This window comes from Trichosurus vulpecula, chromosome 4, assembly GCF_011100635.1.
Source record: "Trichosurus vulpecula isolate mTriVul1 chromosome 4, mTriVul1.pri, whole genome shotgun sequence".
NCBI lineage: Eukaryota > Metazoa > Chordata > Mammalia > Diprotodontia > Phalangeridae > Trichosurus > Trichosurus vulpecula.
Window position 1 is genome coordinate 145710097 of NC_050576.1, and position 19361 is coordinate 145729457.

At 37.4% G+C, this 19361-nt stretch overlaps 1 protein-coding gene across 1 annotated transcript in view; it reads right to left on the reverse strand.

The window, feature by feature from the left end:
- Positions 1–19361, reverse strand: part of EDARADD (EDAR associated death domain) — a 98367-nt gene that overhangs the window by 58133 nt on the left and 20873 nt on the right. The window contains exons 3-5 of the mRNA XM_036755551.1: positions 16783–16841; positions 7162–7201; positions 1254–1312 (exon numbers count right to left, since the gene is read on the reverse strand). Of these exons, the coding sequence (XP_036611446.1) occupies positions 1254–1312; positions 7162–7201; positions 16783–16841 (158 nt within the window). The remainder of the gene's footprint in view (positions 1–1253; positions 1313–7161; positions 7202–16782; positions 16842–19361) is intronic.

The following is a 19361-nucleotide window of genomic DNA, read 5'->3' on the forward strand; positions in this document are numbered from 1 at the left end:
TTGATTCACAAAAGGAATGAGTTCTTGCCATTAAATGTCTTACTTCCTTTAACTCTACACTAACAATACTTTTTTTTCTCTGTGACTAGACCCAAGATTTCAACTGTTGGGGGAACTCCTGGTTAAGAACCCCCTTCTACCAATTCAGACAAGTACTAGTTCTACAATTGATCATCTTAGGAGATGCCTGCAGGCACAGAGAAATGAAATGTTTTGCCCTGGGTCATGTAGCCAGTCTGTGTCACAGGTGAAAGTGGAACTCTGGTTCTCCAGATTCTGAGGCCAACAAGTTATCCTGTATTCTAGGTGGGCCCAGTAATTAAAAAAACCCTTAAATTATCTTTAATTTTCTCTACTGCTGTCCTTGGTTTTTAATTCTTCATGCACCATCTGGTTATTTTATTAATCATAGTGAAACTCTGGTTCCTAGAATACAGTACTGTAAATAATCACAATGATTTTTACTAGACCAAAAATAAAAACAAAACACCGCTACACTTCTCCTTTTCCATCACACCAAGTGGAAAATGAATGAAAGCAACTATCATTTCTAACTTACAGAGCTTAAATCATTTACCCTCATCAGGCAGACAGACATGCATTTCAAAGTCAGGATTATGAATAAAAAAACCCATAATAATCAGAAGAAAGGAAAATTGTAGAGATGGCTGGTTTTACTGGGATGCAATACAATAACTTATTCCAAAATCATAATTCCAATATATTTTACATAATTGCACATACATAATCTATATCAAATTGTTTACCTTTTAAGGGAAGAGGAAGGCGAGAGGAGGGAGAAAATTTAGAATTAAATTTTTTAAATGAATGTTAAAAATTGTCTTTACATGTAATTGGAAAAAATAAAAAAAACTATTTTAAAAAACAAAATTATAATTCCACTAATTTTTATTTAGAAAATCTGTTTTCAGTCTGTTCATTGCTTATGATGAAAATTACCATAAAAACTTTGGCTAGTTTAAATGTACCTTCTTCAAATATAATTGAGCTTATTTTGCTTCAGGAATTCTTACTCTTTATTTCCTTCATTAGTTTTCCAAGTGTTCATTTCTATTTTCTCTTATATTTGAACTGATTTACCATTTCTGTATTTAGCTCAAAATTATTTTTAAAGGAGGCCAAAAGGGAGGAAAAAAGCCCAGCCCAAATCTCCTAAGTTGAGGCAAAAGCTTAAAGCATCATAAGAATAGACAATGTTCCCCAAAAAATATTGTTTAAAGTATTTTCCTTACCTGATGTATTATGTCAGAACTTGGTGGAACTTTCAGTGTAATTGAATTATATTCCTCTGCTAAGAAAGACAAGACACAAAACTTGATATAGAGGAATACCAAATTAATTGACATATATTTATCCCTCCTACAAATGGCACTCTCAGTGACCTTGGACATTTCCTTGCCGAACATTCTGTTGGAACAAGTAGCCCTGCGTCACTACTCAGTATCTTAAGTGTTTGTGTTACACACTAGCAGTACATTCAGATTTGGCTTCTTTAGGACTCACCCCAAAAGGATCAAAGCAATATAGTTTCTATTTTGTTGTGGTTTCCTTCTGAACACTCAAAAGATAGAAAGGAATGGAACTGGGGCGGGGGTGGTAATTGGGGAGGAGGTAGGGGGTCAATTTATAATGTCTTCTAAAAATTGCTTCAAGTTGACATGTGCATTATTGGGTTTCTTCCACCCTGATTTCATTTCACAGTTTCCAACCTGTAATAAAAGTCCTATGGTGTGTGTGTTATAACATCAATTAAAAATTAGAATGAGGTTCAGCCAGCTTTTTAGCTTGAACCATGTAACTTAAAGACAATCTTTTCCTTCTACATCATACAACTAAGGCTGAGGGTACATCCTCAAACTATTTTTTACTTTTTAAAAAAGCTAGAAAAAAAAGAAAAAAGTTGGGAAGTTTAAAGCAGATTTATGCTAATTCTCTAAATGTATAATTTTCTAAAAAGAAAAAGTAAAGGCTTTACCTTTCACATTTAAGGTTAGAACTTTACTAATTGAAAAAAAAATAAGCTAGGGATAGGAATTGTGAGTTTTGTTCTCTTTCTTCCATTCCTTTTGACTTTTGAACCATACTAACAGGAAGCATAAATCTTAGCATCTGCCCTATACTTTCCTTCAAAAGGTCCTAGATATGGGACGTAAGCCCTGATTCTTACAACAGTTGACGCTGTAATTTCAACAAATTCACAATATTTTCTGTTCATTTTCCTGACTTCCTAGGTCAATTTTTATAACAACTTGAGCTTGGCAGCTTTTATTTAAATAAGGCATTGAAGTACTTTACATAGGTTCCTGGTTGTTCTTCTCTCTCTGACTTCCCTCCCCACTCCCAAACTAGAAAACAAACCAGGAAAGGTGGCTCAAATGTGATTTCTTACTATGTTGTTTGACCTTTTGCTATTGTTTCTAATCAACTTGTTTTGACCTAAAATTGGTACTAAAGAAGTCAACGTCTGTGTGAAAAGGGGTGTTCATGGAAAGAGTCCATAGGGGTTAGGGGTCTATGTGAATGAAACCAGTGCTCACCCTAAGACTGAACTATGACGCTATGAAGTTGGTGGGCAAGTATTATTAGGATGTAGACTTCATTTGGGGGCAGCTAGATGTGGTAGTGGGTAAAGGAGTGTTTACCATCTTTTTAGAGGCTAAGGAAAAAAATCAAAAGATTAAGATCTATACAGGTGTGATTTTCTAGTATTTTTCAAAATACTATTACAACAAACACAGTATTGTGGATATTGGAGGAATGGACTTGGAACCATCAAGTCATGAATTCAAATCCAGCCTTTGGACACTTTCTAGCTATTTAACCCTAAGTCAATTAAATTTCCTCAGTCTCAGTTTCCTCATCTGTAAAATGGGGATGATAATAATAGTGCCTACCCTCCCTGCTGGGTTATAGTGAGGTAATTTTAAATACACTATAAATTCATTCAGAGACAAATTTTTAGTGAATGCTATAAAAATACAGCAAGGGTATGGGCTGGCAATAATTTGTTAGGGAAAGTGGAGATCATAAAATGTTTAATAATGTGGTTGTGCATAACTGAAGGGAGCGCTTATCTATGTACTTCCATAGGGGTGGGGTTGTGGGGCTCAGAAAGGAAGCTTCTCCAACAAAATGGCACCCATTGTCTCAGAAAATGTTTCTATTTATTAAGCAAGTGATTGAAGATTTTCCATCAGTTGCCATGAAAACTGGAAGTATGGAAACCAGCCATTCCCATGAGATGCCAGTAAAAGTATCCTATAAATTAATCCTCTGAGTTTTTGCTCCAGACTTCAGTGTGGTGCCCAGACAAAGTTTTCACATACTTTATGGAAAAGTTTAGCGGATCAGATAAGTCTAAGAACTGCCACAGAAGAAATTTCAGCATTTACTCAACGGCAGTGACACAATTGTAAAGAGGGAATGATAAACCTTTTCATCTCATTAGAGATGTTGATCACCGAAAGTCCATCAGGTCTATTTTTGACATATATAGTAAAATCATATTAACTTGAAGCCCTCTAATTTGGGCTGGGCTACAGACTACCTTTGTATTATCTATGGAAACTGGGTTTGTGAAGTAAAGTAGCTAAAATTACATAGGGTATGTTTAACCTACCTCTAACAGTAAACTTTTAAAGAAGTTTATTATTTTAACTATATACAAATATGTACAGTTACAAATTACTCATCTATTAAATTAGGCAAGCCCAAAGAAATCTCTATTTTGTTAGAACTTAGTGTGTTAGGACTTGCCAGAGCTTGTGACCCACTGACACACTCTTTGAGAACACTGAGTCATCTCCATGCCTGAGTGAGGCATTGAAACATGTAAGGGTGAATTTAGTGAAGGTGAAAGTAATTAACCTTTGTTTTAAAAAAAAAACTATAAGTTTTTTTAAGACTAATTCAGTTAGGCCTTTCTTTCTACAACCCAATTATTTTGAATTAATGAAGTCTGATTTTAATTGTGAAATAAAATAGACTCTTGTTGGTTTAATTTATACAATAAATACCGGGGGCAATTTAAAACTTTTCACCAGATGCAAAATTGAAGCAACTTTTATTAAGTTACAGAATTCATTGCTTTTGAAAAATGATATTTTAAAGGTTATAAATCATATAATCTCTTTAAATCAAGTAGGTAAGGGCAAGCAAATGCATATCATTCTAATTTTAAATTATCTAAGATTTCACAAAACTCAAATTCTAGGAGATTCTAGAATTTTCATGTAACATAGTATTTACATACTAAACACCAAGCTTTAGTCTTCAAAACAGGAAATCTTTACATGTGATACAATATCTTCAGAAGAGTCAAACCATGATTTTGCATGATAAGGACTATACTCAGAGCTTTGGCTTTTTTTTTTTTTGGCCAATTCTGTTTTCAACTTGAATCATTGATGGTTGGCTTTTGCTGCATTACAATAAAATCTTCAGTTATTCTCTATTTTCATGTGCCTTGATCTCTCCCTCGATTTTTCTTTTTACAGCACTCCTCATTTCCTTAAATCCATTAAGCCTCTAGGCTTGTGAGGCTAACTCTGATAAATCTAACTTTGTACTTTTAATTGCTTTGCTGAAATAGGCATTTGGCTGCCTAGCCCATCAGGGTCAGACTATCTGCTTCAAGCTGGCTGGGAAATAGCTAGTATGGCATGGAATGTCAAGGGGGTGGGGAGGGATGGGAAGACAATAAATCAAACATGAAAAATGATTTTATTAGTGAACATTTAAAAACTTTGAAATGTATCACACACATATATGATCATATTCTTTGTGCGTATATATACATATGTTATATATATATATAAATTCTTTGAAATGAATCACACACAGATATATTTATATATGAGAAAGGGAGAGAGGTGTAATCATATACATGTGATTCATTTCAAAGAAGTTACATATATATATATATATATATATATATAGAATGTGATCATAAATATGTGATTCATTTCAAAGAAGTTTTTAAATTATATAATATATAATTACATATGTTTGTATGTGTGTATATATGATATGTATATGGAGAGACATAAAGAAAGACGAGACAGAGACACACACACATGTGGCGGGGGAGAGAAGTGGGGTGGCACTCAGGACATTTACTAGCTCTCGGTAAATGGTTGTATCTTTGAATAGCTGCTATTTTTATTATGGAAAATTAAAGCTGGAAAGGACCTTAAAGATTATTTGGTTTAACACCCTTATTTTGAGGTGTATTCAATTTTTCTTGAGTAGTACTACAAAATGGAGCTATTAAAAAAATGCGGGGGGCAGGGCGGGAATCTCCAAGTAACTTAGAAAATGTGGTGTTTCCTGAAAAGTCCTTTTAAATATAGTGGGCAGGGCTTACCTTGGGCACTCCCAGATGTCCCTTTCTGCTACTCTTTGTATTCTCGCTGGTGCCCCATCTTTTATATTTCCCTCCAATTCAGGGACCCAGTGCTTGCATGCTCTCTCCCTTCTTACTAGCATAAAAACCTGGCAATGTGTTTCCTTAACCTAAGTAAACAATGTCATATGTTACTTTTCCCAGGGTTGTTAGCAATGTAGGAGGTGAGGAGGGCAGTGGAGGTGGAGAATAAGAATAAATCTCTAGTTATGGAAGTTCTAACATCAGGGAATACAACGTACAGACATGGTGTCCCCAAAAGTCTTAGTGCTTAAATTGTACTAAGATTTTGGAGGACACTCTACATATGTTTTATGTTTTATTTTTATCAGATTGAAGGGGAAAGTTTCTCAGAGATGCTTTGCAATTAGTTTATGTAGTTGATTACTACTTTGCCTGTACTTATACTTAACCCACAAAGTACCTCCCAGTTCTCCAAAGAGGCAACTTTGAGATCATTTGCCTGTATAAGAAAACTGTTGGGGAAACCCAAGTTTGGTGGGAATTCCCACTGTTTCCATGGTAGTGACAGAGCCTAATAAAATTACCCACTTGGGTAATGCTGAGAGAGGAGAGAGAGGTTTTCTACCTCTGCCATTTCTGCAGAAATTGCAGGTATCTGCAGCTGTTTCTGACTGCAGGGAGTTTATCTGTCCCCTCCTCTCTCCCTTCCCACCCCATTCCTCCCCACAAGGGAACCCTCAGATTGAAAGCAAAATTTCTGACTTGGCAATGGTGTCAGGTTCAAATGTTCCATATACGTGTTCCAGCCTGTGATCTCATGATCGCCTGGCTTGCTTCAATGACAAAATCTGACTCTGCTAGCTGCCCTGCAGTGTAAGCCACGGAAGACGGGCCACGTGACTTCAGTGATCTATGCTGTGTGTTGGCACGGGAGGTCGAGAGTGCTCAGGTTCACTAGGTTTAGATGCACAAGTGGAACACTTTATAGTTTGGCACAAGCAGGCCATAGATGGAATGTCATTCAATTAAGGAATTTATTTAAGTTTTGATGAGACAAAGTGAGAAATAATTTAGAGATTTTGATGACAAAATCCATCTTAGAGATATTTGTGTAATAAGCCATATGTCAAATTATTTATATAGAAACATATGCTTGTACATAATATACTTATGTCTGTGTATATATATGTGTGTGCATATGTTGAACACACACACACATAATTGGGACCAGACCTTCAATTTTATTGTAATAGAGAATTATTGATGAGAAAGATTCTTTACCACAATAGATCAGCACCTTCTCTTCAAGAGTTCCCTAAGCCACTGGAAAGATCAAATGACATGCCTAGAATCATATAACCAGTCATGTGTCAGAGGTAAGTTTTGAATCCAGCTCTTCCTGGCTATGAGGCCATCATTCTATCCACTACACCAGGCTGAGGCTTATCATATGGGAGCCATAATTGTTTGTGACATCGGGGCAGCTAGGTGGCAGTGAGTAGAGCACTGGCCTTGGAATCAGGAGGACCTGAGTTCAAATCCAGCCTCAGACACTTGACACACGTACTAGCTGTGTGACCTTGGGCAAGTCACTTAACCCCAACTGCCCTGCCTTCCCCCCTGCAAAAAAAAAATTGTTCATGACATATTAAATTCTGAAAAAAGGACTGTATTTTGGCTGACCTATGGTTCAAAATAGCTTTGTCATTTAACCAAACTTAGTTAAATAAAAATAGTTATATTAAAATTAAAATAGCTATGATCATACATACCTTTAGGGAGACCTGTATCTTGAACAGGATATTTTTCTGACTGTATGACAACAACAACACAACAACAACAACAAAAAAGAGAAAGAAAAGTTGTATCAGCATGAAGATATTTGACAATCAGATCAGATTCAGGTAAATTGGAATGCTTCGCTAAGGGAAATAAATATTAAAATGATAACATTTTAAGCACTTTGCTTAAGGATTTAGTTATTGCTATCAATCCCATTTTATAGATGATGAAATGATTGCACATGTATAACCTATATCAAATTGCTTACGATCTCAGGGAGAGGGGGGAAGGGAAAGAAGGAGGGAGGGATAGAATTTGGAATTCAAAACTAAAAAATAAGTTAAAATTGTTTTAACATGTAATTGGGGAAAAGTAAAAGATTATTTTTTTAAAAAGAAGAAATTTAAGATCAGACAACCAAATAATCTGGCTAATGTAGCAAGAAGTCAATGTTGGTAGAATAAATGCTCCTAAGTTCCTAGCTTTGGCTCTGACCGCTAAACCACACTTCCTCTCTTCTATACGGTATTTATTCTCCATATCTTACTTCCTGTATTTGAAGTATCCACATCTCATTTGAGAGGAACTTGTTTTCATTAGATTGTAACTACACATTTCTCCATTATTTAAATAGATACAGAAGGAAATATGGTGGTAAGCGGAAAAAGTACACACAGAACGTGGAGTTGGAGGACCTAGATTCGAATCCTGCCTTTGATGCTTACTCTCTGTGTGACCTCACATAAGTTACTCCCTGGACCTCAGTTTCTTTATCTGCAAAATGAGGGAACTGGACTGGATGACGTCTGAAGTCTCTTCTGGCTCTATCTATAATATTATGATCCTAGGTTGAAACAGATTGAATTTGGAATAAAAGAGTTCTGATCTTGGCTCTTTCACTATTTGTGTAACCATGGACGTACAAATGATTCTAGATTAATAGGGAGCCGCTGGAATTTATTGTGTTGGGGGGTTGCCATAATCAGACTTGTGCTTTAGGAAAATTATTTGGGAAGTTCTGGGAAGCTTGGATTGGAGGTGGGAGAGAATTCAGGCAGGGTGACGTGATGGTGACTGTGTGAGTTCAGAGGAACGGACATGTGGGAGAGAATTGTGGAGGCAGATTTTGCCAGATTTGGCAAATGACTGAATGTGTGGGGTGAATGACAATGAGAAGTCAGGGGTGAAATGAAGGATACAAAACCAGGGGACTGGAAGGATCGTGGCCTCCACAATGGAAGGGACATTCTGGTAGGGGCGTGTGGAAATGAGCTCTACTTTGGATGTGTTGAGTTTAAAATGTTTATAGGACATCCAGTGCAAAATGTCCATCGGGCAGCTGGTGATGCAGGGCTGGAGCTCAGGAGAGATGCTAAGACTGGATATAACTTAGCTGTCATCTGCATAAAGATGCTAATTAAACTGGTCAGAGCTGATGACCATATTAAATGGGAGAGTGTAAACTGGAAAGATGAGGGCCTTGGGGAACACCCAGTCAAGGGGCAAGATGGAGATGATAAATCAACAAAGGAGGGGTCAGATAGGTAGGAAGAAAACCAAGAGAGAACACTGTGATGAAAACTCAGAGAAGGGAAAGTACCTAAGAGGAGAGGGTCATCAATCAGTGTCAAAAGCTACAGAGGGTTCAGGAAGAGTGAAGACAAAAGCAAAACAAAACAAAACAAGACCACTAGTCTTGTCAATTAAGAGCTCTTGAAGACAGCAGCTTCAGCTAAGTGATGAAGTTAGAAGGCAGACTGAAGAGGGTTGAGGAGAGGACAAGGAACAGATGTTAAATAATTTAACTTCTCTGGGATGTATCTTTCTCCTGAGTAAAATGAAAGGTTTGTACTGGATGGTCTCTAAGGTCCCTCTCAGCTATAAATCTATGATGCGATGACTTTGATGTCATGATTTCTGCATGCAGTTTATTCCATATTAAACAAACATTTGAGTGCCTACTATATATATATATATATATATATTCATAGAAGTTTCTAATTTGATGAAGATTTATAATCAGCTCTTAATTATCAGTACCATTGGAAGGGATTTATAAAAATAATTATTAAAATAACTCATTTCCATAACAAGTCATATTTTTATGGTGCTTTAATAGTTGTGAAGTATTTTCCTGGCCACCACCTTGTAAGGTAGATAGTGAGAATATTATCATCCTAATCGAGAAAACAAACTCAGACTGGTTAGGTGACTTGTTCAAAGTTACACAGTCAGTAAATATAAGAGATAGAAGTCAAACTGAAGTCTTCTGACTCTAGGACCTGTGCTCCTATGATCACTACTCATTTCCAAGAGAAAAATCACTTATATTTGCCTCTGGAACAAATCGTTATGTTTATATTTGAAATTTACTTTTCTTTCATGCACCGGCTCACCATAGTCCAAAGATTTATCCCCTAGTGGCTAACCTCCTGGTGATTTGTCTGCCTCTGTTCTGAGCTAGATCAGTCTTCAGATACTATAAAGAAAACACTTCTAGCATGAGAGAAGCTGCCAAAGTTTAGGCTCTCTTGAGCAGCTTTCAAAAAGCCAGGGTCATCTTCACAACATCCTCAAGCAAAAGACTCAACTAGAGGAAGGCAGGTTGGATGGATCCTCCCTGCAGGCGTCATGGAAGAACACAAACAAAAACTGTACATGACAAGAAATCATGGATAGGTTGTAATTCACACCAAAAGATGAAATGCCCACATTGATGAGATTACACACCCACTGATGGATATTTGGAATATAGCTATGTCTAACATCCTGGGGATTGAAGACACTTCAGAATAAATAATTGTGATACACTCAGGAAGGGCTAAATATCTGGTTGGCTTCCTCATCCCAGTATCTCCCAGGAATCCTCACCAACACTTCAAGTCCCTGTTTTTTACTCCATGACTGGAATGGAAGCATTCTTCCTCAGGCTATACTTCAGCCTCGGCAGAGGTGCCTTTCTTTCTCTGAGCTCCTCATGGGTCCAGCTCACACACCTTCCCTTAATGCTTGCTGAAATGAAGCCATTATAATAAGTGTTTTTCTTTAAAAAGGTCTTTCCTCATAGCTAAGCCTTGATAGGAAAAGGGAGATAGTGACTTCACCTCCCACTTCTACCTCCACGCTTCTCTTCTAATTCTAGCTGAACTAGAAAGTAACATGAGTCAGTTGATAAAAATGCTAGTAGCAAAAATCTGTGAAAGAAATCTATTGGCCTTTTGACTAAAATGAAGCATAATTTTTCCCTCTTTCTAACTGCCCTACTTCTGCCAAGGGCACCACTCCTTTTACAGCCATTCTTGGCTCTTCCCTCTCTTTCACCCCTTAGTCCAACCACTTGACAAGTTTTATTGATTCCACCTCTATAATAAACCTTGCTTCTCTCCTCTTCTTCCTCACATAGCCACCACCTTAATTTAGGTCCTCACTCCTCTCACACAGGCAAATGCAACAGCCTCTGAATTAATAACTTCCTGGCCTCCGGTCTCTCCTATCTCCAATCCACCCTCCACAAAGCTGCCAAATTGATCTTCTAAAACCACAGGTCTGACCATCTCTCCTATGCTCAAGGAACTCCAGTGACTTCCTCTTGCCTCTAAAATAAAATACAAATCCCTCTGTTGGACTTCTAAAACCCTTTCAGAATCTCTGGCCAACTCGGGGCTTTCCAGGGATTCTGCACAATCATTTTTTTCCTGAATGGTATGTTCCAACCAAACCGTCCTGCTTATTGTTTCAAGATAGGATCACAGATGTAGAGCTGGAAGGGCCATCTAGTCCAACCCCATCAATTCACAGGTAAAGGGACTGAGATCTGAGACAGACAGGGAAACTGAGGTTCAGAAGAGTATGGGAGAAGGAGGAGGTAGGACACATCTCTGTGTAGTAAGCGACAGGCAGGGTTTGAAGCCAGATCTTCGGATTCCAAGGCTTATGTTCTTTCCATTGTCCTATGCTGCCTCTCTATGCAACAGAACACTTTCTGCCTCCTTGCCTTTGCAGTCTCTCCCCATGCTACCATGCGCCCCCTGCTTACCTCAACCTCACAGACTCCCAATTTTTCTTCAAAGCTCAGCTCAAGAGAAACATCCTGTAGGAAACCTATAATGATGCCACTCCTTCAGCAGCTAGGGACTTCCCCTTAGAAATTACTTTTTATTCATTTTACTTTTTATTTTCTGTGAATGTGTTATACCCTCTCCTCACCCCATCCCCTACCCCAATTCCCACAGACTGTCCTTCAGGGGCAGGAATGTTTCATTTTTGTCTCCTTATCCCAAGTACCTAGCACTGAGCCTGGCACATAGTAGGCACTTAAAGTATGCTTGTTGCATTGAACTTAAATTCTCTGAACCTCGGTTTCCATTTCTGTAAAATGAAGATAATAATACATGTAGTACCTATCTCACAAGGTTGAAATAATGATTGAAAAAAGGCTTATAAATCTTAAAACCTTACATAAATGTTAGCTCTCATCATCATTTTTATTTTGTAATGGTTAAAGTTAGTCCAGTCTCATGATTTTCTCTACCAATGCTTGTTAGTCCTAGAGTAGGAATGAATTGTAGAGATTACCCAGGGATGATGATTTGCAGGTTGATGGATGAGGGAAGGTTAAAAAACCCCAAAGATTCTAAAGAAGCATTTGGTGAATTATCAAAATGGTCAAAGATGGTATTCAGGCTGGGTATGGAGGTAAGGGAAGGCAGAATGGATCGGACAGATGGAGAGACTAAGGATGGGCAGTGAGGTGTAAAGTTGCAATAAAATCCAAGAGTATGTAGAGAATGAGTAAGACTGGGAGAGAGAAAAGGTTAGGAAAGGCTTTGTTTGGAAACAGAATTTCAAAGTTGCAGGTACCAGTGATGCAATTCCATGAGATGGTGAGGTCTACTACAGGGCAAAGCCATGGGAATGAAGTGGAGTGGAGATTGTGGTATACAAAGATTTTGTGGACCTCAAAACATAAAATGTCATTGAGAGACAGTGGTAGGGGAATGGTATGGAAGCAGGAGAGGGGTATAAGATAATCTTCACCCCACTTCCTGACCCCGAGAGTCAGGAGAACTAAAAGAATGAATGGCTTTCGATGGAGAAAGTTCTCAGAGGAGAGCCCATTTCAGTTAAAGGAAGGAGGTAAGGAATGTTGACTGAAATATCAGGGAATGTAAGAGGGTTTGCAGTAGATTAGTGTTAGGGCACAGTGAAGATAAACATACTGTTTGGTAGCAGTCTTTGACAGGGACGGGAGTTCAGGAAAATGCTGTTTATGGTACACCATTTACCCTTATGTCGGAATGACTAGATAATGGGAAATGAGGAGTTAGTACAACAGGAGAAATACTGATGTAACATGTTCCACAGGCAGACCTTCATCATAAGGATACATGAAGAGTTAGCATGTACCGGAACTGTAATAAGGTCTTCTAATTTATAGATCTGATTACAACAAATTCCAAGTTACATTGCAGACTTTCTTGCTGTACTTGGATTTTCATTTGAAACATTGCCATCAGCTGGGGCTTAAGACTCCTTTGTTGTAGTAAGAATAGGGACCAGACCTAAGATTTCACGGTTATATGGAAATCTGCATTAGTAAACTCTCTCTACTAATTTAGATGGGAATGATAATTAGTATTATAGCTAGCAATTATATTACATAGTGCTTTAAGACTTGCAAAGTGCTTTTACATCTATCATAACATTTGACCCTCGCAACAACCCTGTGAGGTAGGTGCTGTTATTATGCCCGTTTCATAGACGAGGAAACTGAAGTTGAGAGAGAGGTTAAGTGACTTGCCCAGGGTCACGCAGTTAAGTATTGAAGGTAAGATCTGAACTCAGGTATTCCTGACAGTCCACCCATTGTAATGTCTTTCTTGTTGTTCAGTCGTATCTGATCCATCGTGACTTCATTTGGGAGTTTTCTCGGCAAAGATGCTAGGATAGCTTTCCATTTCCTTCTCCAGCTAATTTTACAGATGAGGGAACTGAAGTAAATAGGGTTAAATGATCGGCCCAGGGTCATACACCTAGTGTCTGACGTCACATTTGAACTCAGATCTTCCTGACTCCAGGTCTGGTGCTCCAACCACTGTGCCACCTAGCTGCCCCGTATTGACTCCTGTTGTGGTGGTTGAGTCATTTGAGTTGTGTCTAACTGTCTGTGACTCCATTGGGGGTTTTCTTATCAAAAACACTGGAGTGGTTTGCCATTTCCCCCTCCAGCTCATTTTACAGATGAGGAAACTGAGGCAAACAGGATTAAGTGACTTGCCCAGGGTCACACACTTAGTAAGTGTCTGAGGCCGGATTTGAGCTCAGGAAGATGAGTCTTCCAAGACCAGTTCTCGATCCATGTTTGTTATAACAGCATTTTTCAAAGATTAGAAAGTTATATCTGTACAGATTTGAATCTCTCAGGTTTTTTTTTTAACAAAGCATTTAATCTAAATGGATTTTTTTCTTGACCTTTAAAAAAGTATGAGAAGCACATGTTTATTTAGAAAATAATTTACTAGAAGCTGTAAATTACCAGACTTGGAGAGTCACAGTCTCAATCAACAAATGACTAAGCACTTATTTATCACTTACTATGTGCCTAGCATTTAAGCATCATGGCAAATACAGAAGATAAATGAGATCTAATAGAGTTAACAATCCATTAATTAACTGTGTGTGAGTAATTTTAATCTAAAGAAAGGGAAAGCTAATTGGACCAGGGTGACTGAGGTAGAATGAAAAGTTTTTATGGAGAAGGTGAGATTTGAATAGAGCCTAGAATTTTGATGGGCAGAGAAAAGGGAGGAGGGTATACCATAGAATATATGTAAGTAGACAAGTAGAGAGGAACGAGCACTGAGTATATTAAAGACAGGGACGAAACTGGCCTGACCTGACTTGGGCATAAGTAGGCGCTGTGTGTGTGTCTGTGTGTGTGTGTGTGTGTCTGTGTGTGTGTGTGTGTGTCTGTGTGTGTGTGTGTGTGTGTGAAGTGTAATGGAAAATAAAGTTAGATAGGTAGGCAGAGGAAAAATCATGGATAACTTTCAAAAGTCAGGTCCTTCATAGGAATTTAACTTCATGTGCCACTGAAGATTTCCATAGGGAGGAATCACAGAATAAAACCAGATTAGTCTGGTAGAAATGTGCGGGGTATATTGTATGAAAGACTGATGTGAGGAAGACCAACTAGGAGACTATCATGGTGGCATTAGAGCAAGAGGTGATAACAATGAGAATGAAGAGGGAAAAGAGGATCTGGGAAACATTTTAAAGATATAACAGGACTCTAAAAAATTGTATACAAGTAGGATTAGAGGTGTCAAACACACAGATTATAGGCAGCGTGAGTCCCACCACACTCATAAGTGCAGTTTAGACCAGATTAAAATGTAACTGGAAAATATTTAATGAAACAAATAAAAATGCAATAAAATATAGGTGATGTTAGTATGTGGTTTTCTAAGTCAATATGCCTCCAACGGGTTCCTTAAATATGGTTTAGTGGTCCCTCTTTCTATTTAAGTTCGACATCACTGGGCAACATAATAATAATTCATCAGACGAATCCAAGTTTTCTAGCCTGACGGACTATAAGAATGGTGATACCACTGACATTCTGCAGTATATTTTTTTAAAATAAACATTCATTCTGGGGTCTACTTTCTATAAGAGACAAGTAACTAATAAGCAAAATGCTTTCAGGGTTTATCTTTAAACACCTCCTAAACCCCCAAATAAAATAAAACTTTTTCCTTGGATACATCACACAATCAGTATATATTCAACCTCATTTCCTACCCTTCTATATCTGAAATACTAGATAATGATAAATGATAAGCCTTAGAAATGGCAAGATCCTTGAAATGCATTCTGAATCATCGAGGAAAGATTAACTTATGTTTGGTTTAGTTCAGTGCTAAGGATATTTTATAGTATAATCATTTTTTGAAAACTGGCGATCCATGTGCAACATAAGGTAAACTTGAATTTACCAGAGTTACTTAAACAGAATACCCCATTCTTTAACTAATGCAAATATTTTCTGCATATTATATTCATGGTTAGAAACAAATTAACTTTTTCAAAGGCATTTGTTATGTTATAATTCTTTTATGCCCATGTATTAGAGACAGTGTAGTAAAGTCAAAAGAATATCCCATCTGGAGTCAGAAAACATGCAATTTAAGTTTCCCATTAGCCATATATTAGCTGTGTGACCCTGGGCAAGTTGCTTAACTTTTCCAAGCCTTAATTTCCTTCCTCATTTGTAAAATGGAGATAATTATACTAGGACTACTTGCCTCAGAATATTGTTAGGCTCAAATGAGATAATATGTTAAAAACCAACAAAATCTTTGTTATGCTCAATCAAAAACCACTTATTAAGTGCTTACTATGTGCACTGTACTAAGGGCTGGGGGATATAAAGGCAAAACTGAAGCTGTTCCTGTCCTCAAAGAACTTATGTGCTAATTAGAGTAAATAAATGTGTGCAATCTTAATGTTTCTGCTAACATTCCATTTTCAATACCCAAGTAGGGATAGCACCAGGATTATTATCCAAATATTAAAATATAGATTCATCAACAAAAAGTTATTTTCTTCTAAAGTTCTAGGGAAAAAAAGGTTCAGTATGTGTAAGGTAGCAGTTGGCTGAATAAATCCATCAAAGCACACCAACCCATTCAATGTAGTTCTAGTTATAGAAATCACAAGCAAAATCTAATGAAAAGTCATAACTAGGGCAGGGTGACTGGAGACTTTGACAGGCACCAGCTTGGGAGAGGTGGGTTTCATCCTTGATTTGGAGTGGACTATAGACGTCTGTCACCATGCTTAGTATTCCTCCATTGTTTCCTGTCTCTGTGTAGACTGGAGAGAAAGGCAGGCACCAGGAGGGACTGAGGGAAAGAGGTCTTGGGCCAGTGAAGTTTGAAAGAAGAGGGAAAGAAAAAGGCAGTCCGTACTTGCCATACAGATATATCTATAGCTGGACTCTCCTCAAGCACACTTTCCTCTCCCTCCAAAACCCTTGAGAACACAAACCATATTCTCTAGGGTAGGAATTCTTAACCTGAGGTCTGTAAAGCTGTTTACACTTTTAAAAATAACTATGTCAATATAATTGATTTTCTTTATAATGCCATAATTTTTTTAATCTTATGTATTTAAGAATATTATCCTAAGGAGAGGTCATAGGCTTGGAAAGACTTCTAAAGAGATCCATGACACAAAAAAGATTATGAACCCCTTGTCTAGGGGCTCATTATAGCTATCCTTCCCCACCACCACCAAAATGAATTTGTCTCAGGTAACAGGATTTCGAGGTACATCTCGGTTTATAATTTTGTGTGTGTGTGTGTGTGGGGGGGTGTGTATAAAATTACACACACTATAGTTAATTTTTTCCTGCATGTGGGCTCAGTTCTGTTTTAAGTCTTGAGGGGGAAAATATCTACTATATCACAAAGTATATCCTATTTAATAAGATGTTTACCTCAGAAAAATATCACTTTAAGGTTCCTGATACAATTGGTGAAGTACTGAATAATGAGCCAGTGGAAATCAAATGACATATTTCCATTTAAACAAAAACAACAACATACCATTTTAAAAGATAAAGTGCTAGGATCAGTATCTTCTACTGGTTCTCTTGTAGCATGATCTGTAAAAAATAAATAAGCACAATGAAATTTACTTTCTTATAATGATTTTCAAGTTGATGTAGGACCTGAAACACATTTTTAAACCATTTCTTTTCCTTCTGAGAGGCTGCATGGCATAGTACATGGATAAAGCCTGGAAGACCAGGGTTCAAATCTTGCTTCTCACAAGTACAAGTTCTGTGACCTGGGACAAGTCATTCAACTTCTAAGGGCTCTAGGGAACTTTCTAAGGCTATATTTTGAAGAGAAGGTGCTAACCTGTATTGGTAGAGGGAATTTCCTATACTGATGAAATCACAGGTCCCTCTTCCAACTCCCCAGAGACCAGAAGAAGAAATGGGTTTAAAATTAATTGAAAAACCATTTTTATGAGAATTTTAAATTTCCTTTTATTCAGCTTTATCATGCCATTCCTCCTCGAACATTTGGCTAACTGAAGCCTGTTTCCTGTTAATATTAACCTCACTTGGCTAAAACCTGACTCACAGAATTATAGTACTAAGGAAAGACTTTTTATATGCCCGAGATAAGAGTGCAAAAGAGAGGAAGAAAGAAATATAGCATTTATGAAATTTTTAAGCCTTCCCAAGCAGGTTGAGCCAATTTTATTTGTGGGAGAATTTCCCTTACACTGAACTTTTGCTTATCTTTGTGATATGTAAATGTCTTTCTCTCAATTAGTTCACCAGGACTTTTTAAAAATGTAGCCTTGTGATTTCGTAAGTGTAGGAATTTGCAAACTCACTGTTTAAATCTGTAACTTAGTCGGTATACTAATTTGTCTAACTCAGTTTGTTCAATCTTAATTGAAGGAAACATGAGATAATGAATCTATTTGACTAGCCAGAGTGACCTTTATGGATATAAAAATTATTATATGTTAAAAAAATTGTTTCTCTGTCTGACATAGCTTTCTCCAAAAAGACTTTGTCAGAAACTCTAATCTTTGTTCAGGGTTATTCTTCTGTCTCCTGAATCTGTCTTAAGCATAATGAAACTTAGGTTTTTAATCTCTATAATTTCTGCATTATGACAGATTTATTTGGCGGCAGTAACCTATTACACAAACTCAAAGGGGAAAGTTTCCCCATAACATTAAGTTAGATAAAAGAAATTGGTAAAAAAAAATACATTTTAGGACAGGTTACTGATAAAAAAACTTACAAATCTATAGATAATCAAACGTAACCATACATTTTTGGGATATATACATGCATACATATTATATATAGAGAGACATAGCATGTTGCTGTTTGAAGACAGATTATATGCTGGATATGGATTTAAATCCTGGTAGATGTGAGTTTAGGCAGCTAGATTGTATAGTGTATAGAGCACTGGACCTGGAATCAGGGAGACCTGAGTTCAAATGTGGCTCCAAACACTAGCTGTGTGACCCTGAACTAGTCATTTAACCTGGTTTGCCTCAGTTTTCTCATATGTAAAATGAGCTAGAAAAGGAAATGACAAACCATTCTAGTATCTCTGCCACAAAAATCCCAAATGAGGTCATGGAGAGCTGAACATGACTGAAATGAATGAACCAGAACAACAAAAAAATGTGAGTTTGCTGTCAAAGCTGTGCCTCTTTATTCTGAACCTTATATTTCTGTAACAACCTTTCAACATTAAAAAATATTTATTAAGATGCTAAATGGACAGGATTTTTATTAGGAATTCTACAAAATTAAAAAGGATACATTATCTGCCCTTAAGAAGTTTTCAATTCAATTAACTTTACACATACTTATTAAGTACATACTAGGTGCTGGAGGCATTATTCTAGGAGCTTGTGAAAAATACTATAGTTTTTTTTTTCTCTGTCAAGGAACTTACATTCTAATGGGGGTGGGATGGAAAGGAGATGGCTACAAGTACCTGTATGACAGATGGTAGAATGCAATAAGGACAAAGGAAGGATCTAGAGAAAGCTGCATAAGAAATTTGAGGATGGAGGGGATGACTTGGGGGAGAGATTAGGAAAGGCTTCAAGGAGGGCACAGCATCTGAGACAAACCTTGAAGGAAGAGGAAGAAGAGAAGGATTTCAACAAGGGGAAATGTGTAAGAGGTGCATTCTGAGGCAAGAGAGGACGAGATAACACTAAGGGACAGCTGATGGTACCATTTTGCTGGAATGTAGAGGGTGTGAAGGGCATAGACTAAAACAAGGCTGGAAAGGTCTGCCTTATTGGAGTCAGCCTTGAATGGAGTCAGGTTGTGGAATCTTAAATGCCAGGCAAAGGAGCTTGAATTTTACCTTACACATAATGCTATCTCCTCTTTCTCAATCCCCTGGCTTCTGAACACACTACTCAACTAAAATTGCTCCCTCCAACTTATTAATGATCTCTAAACTGCTCAGTTTGTTGGGCTCTTCTCAGTTCTCATCATCTTTTAACCTCAGTGCAGCTTTTGATACAATTGACCACATCCTCCTCCCAACAATTCTCTTCCTCCGCTGGTCTCTCCTGGTTCTTCTTATACTTTTTGGACCACACCTCCTCAATAACCTTAGAT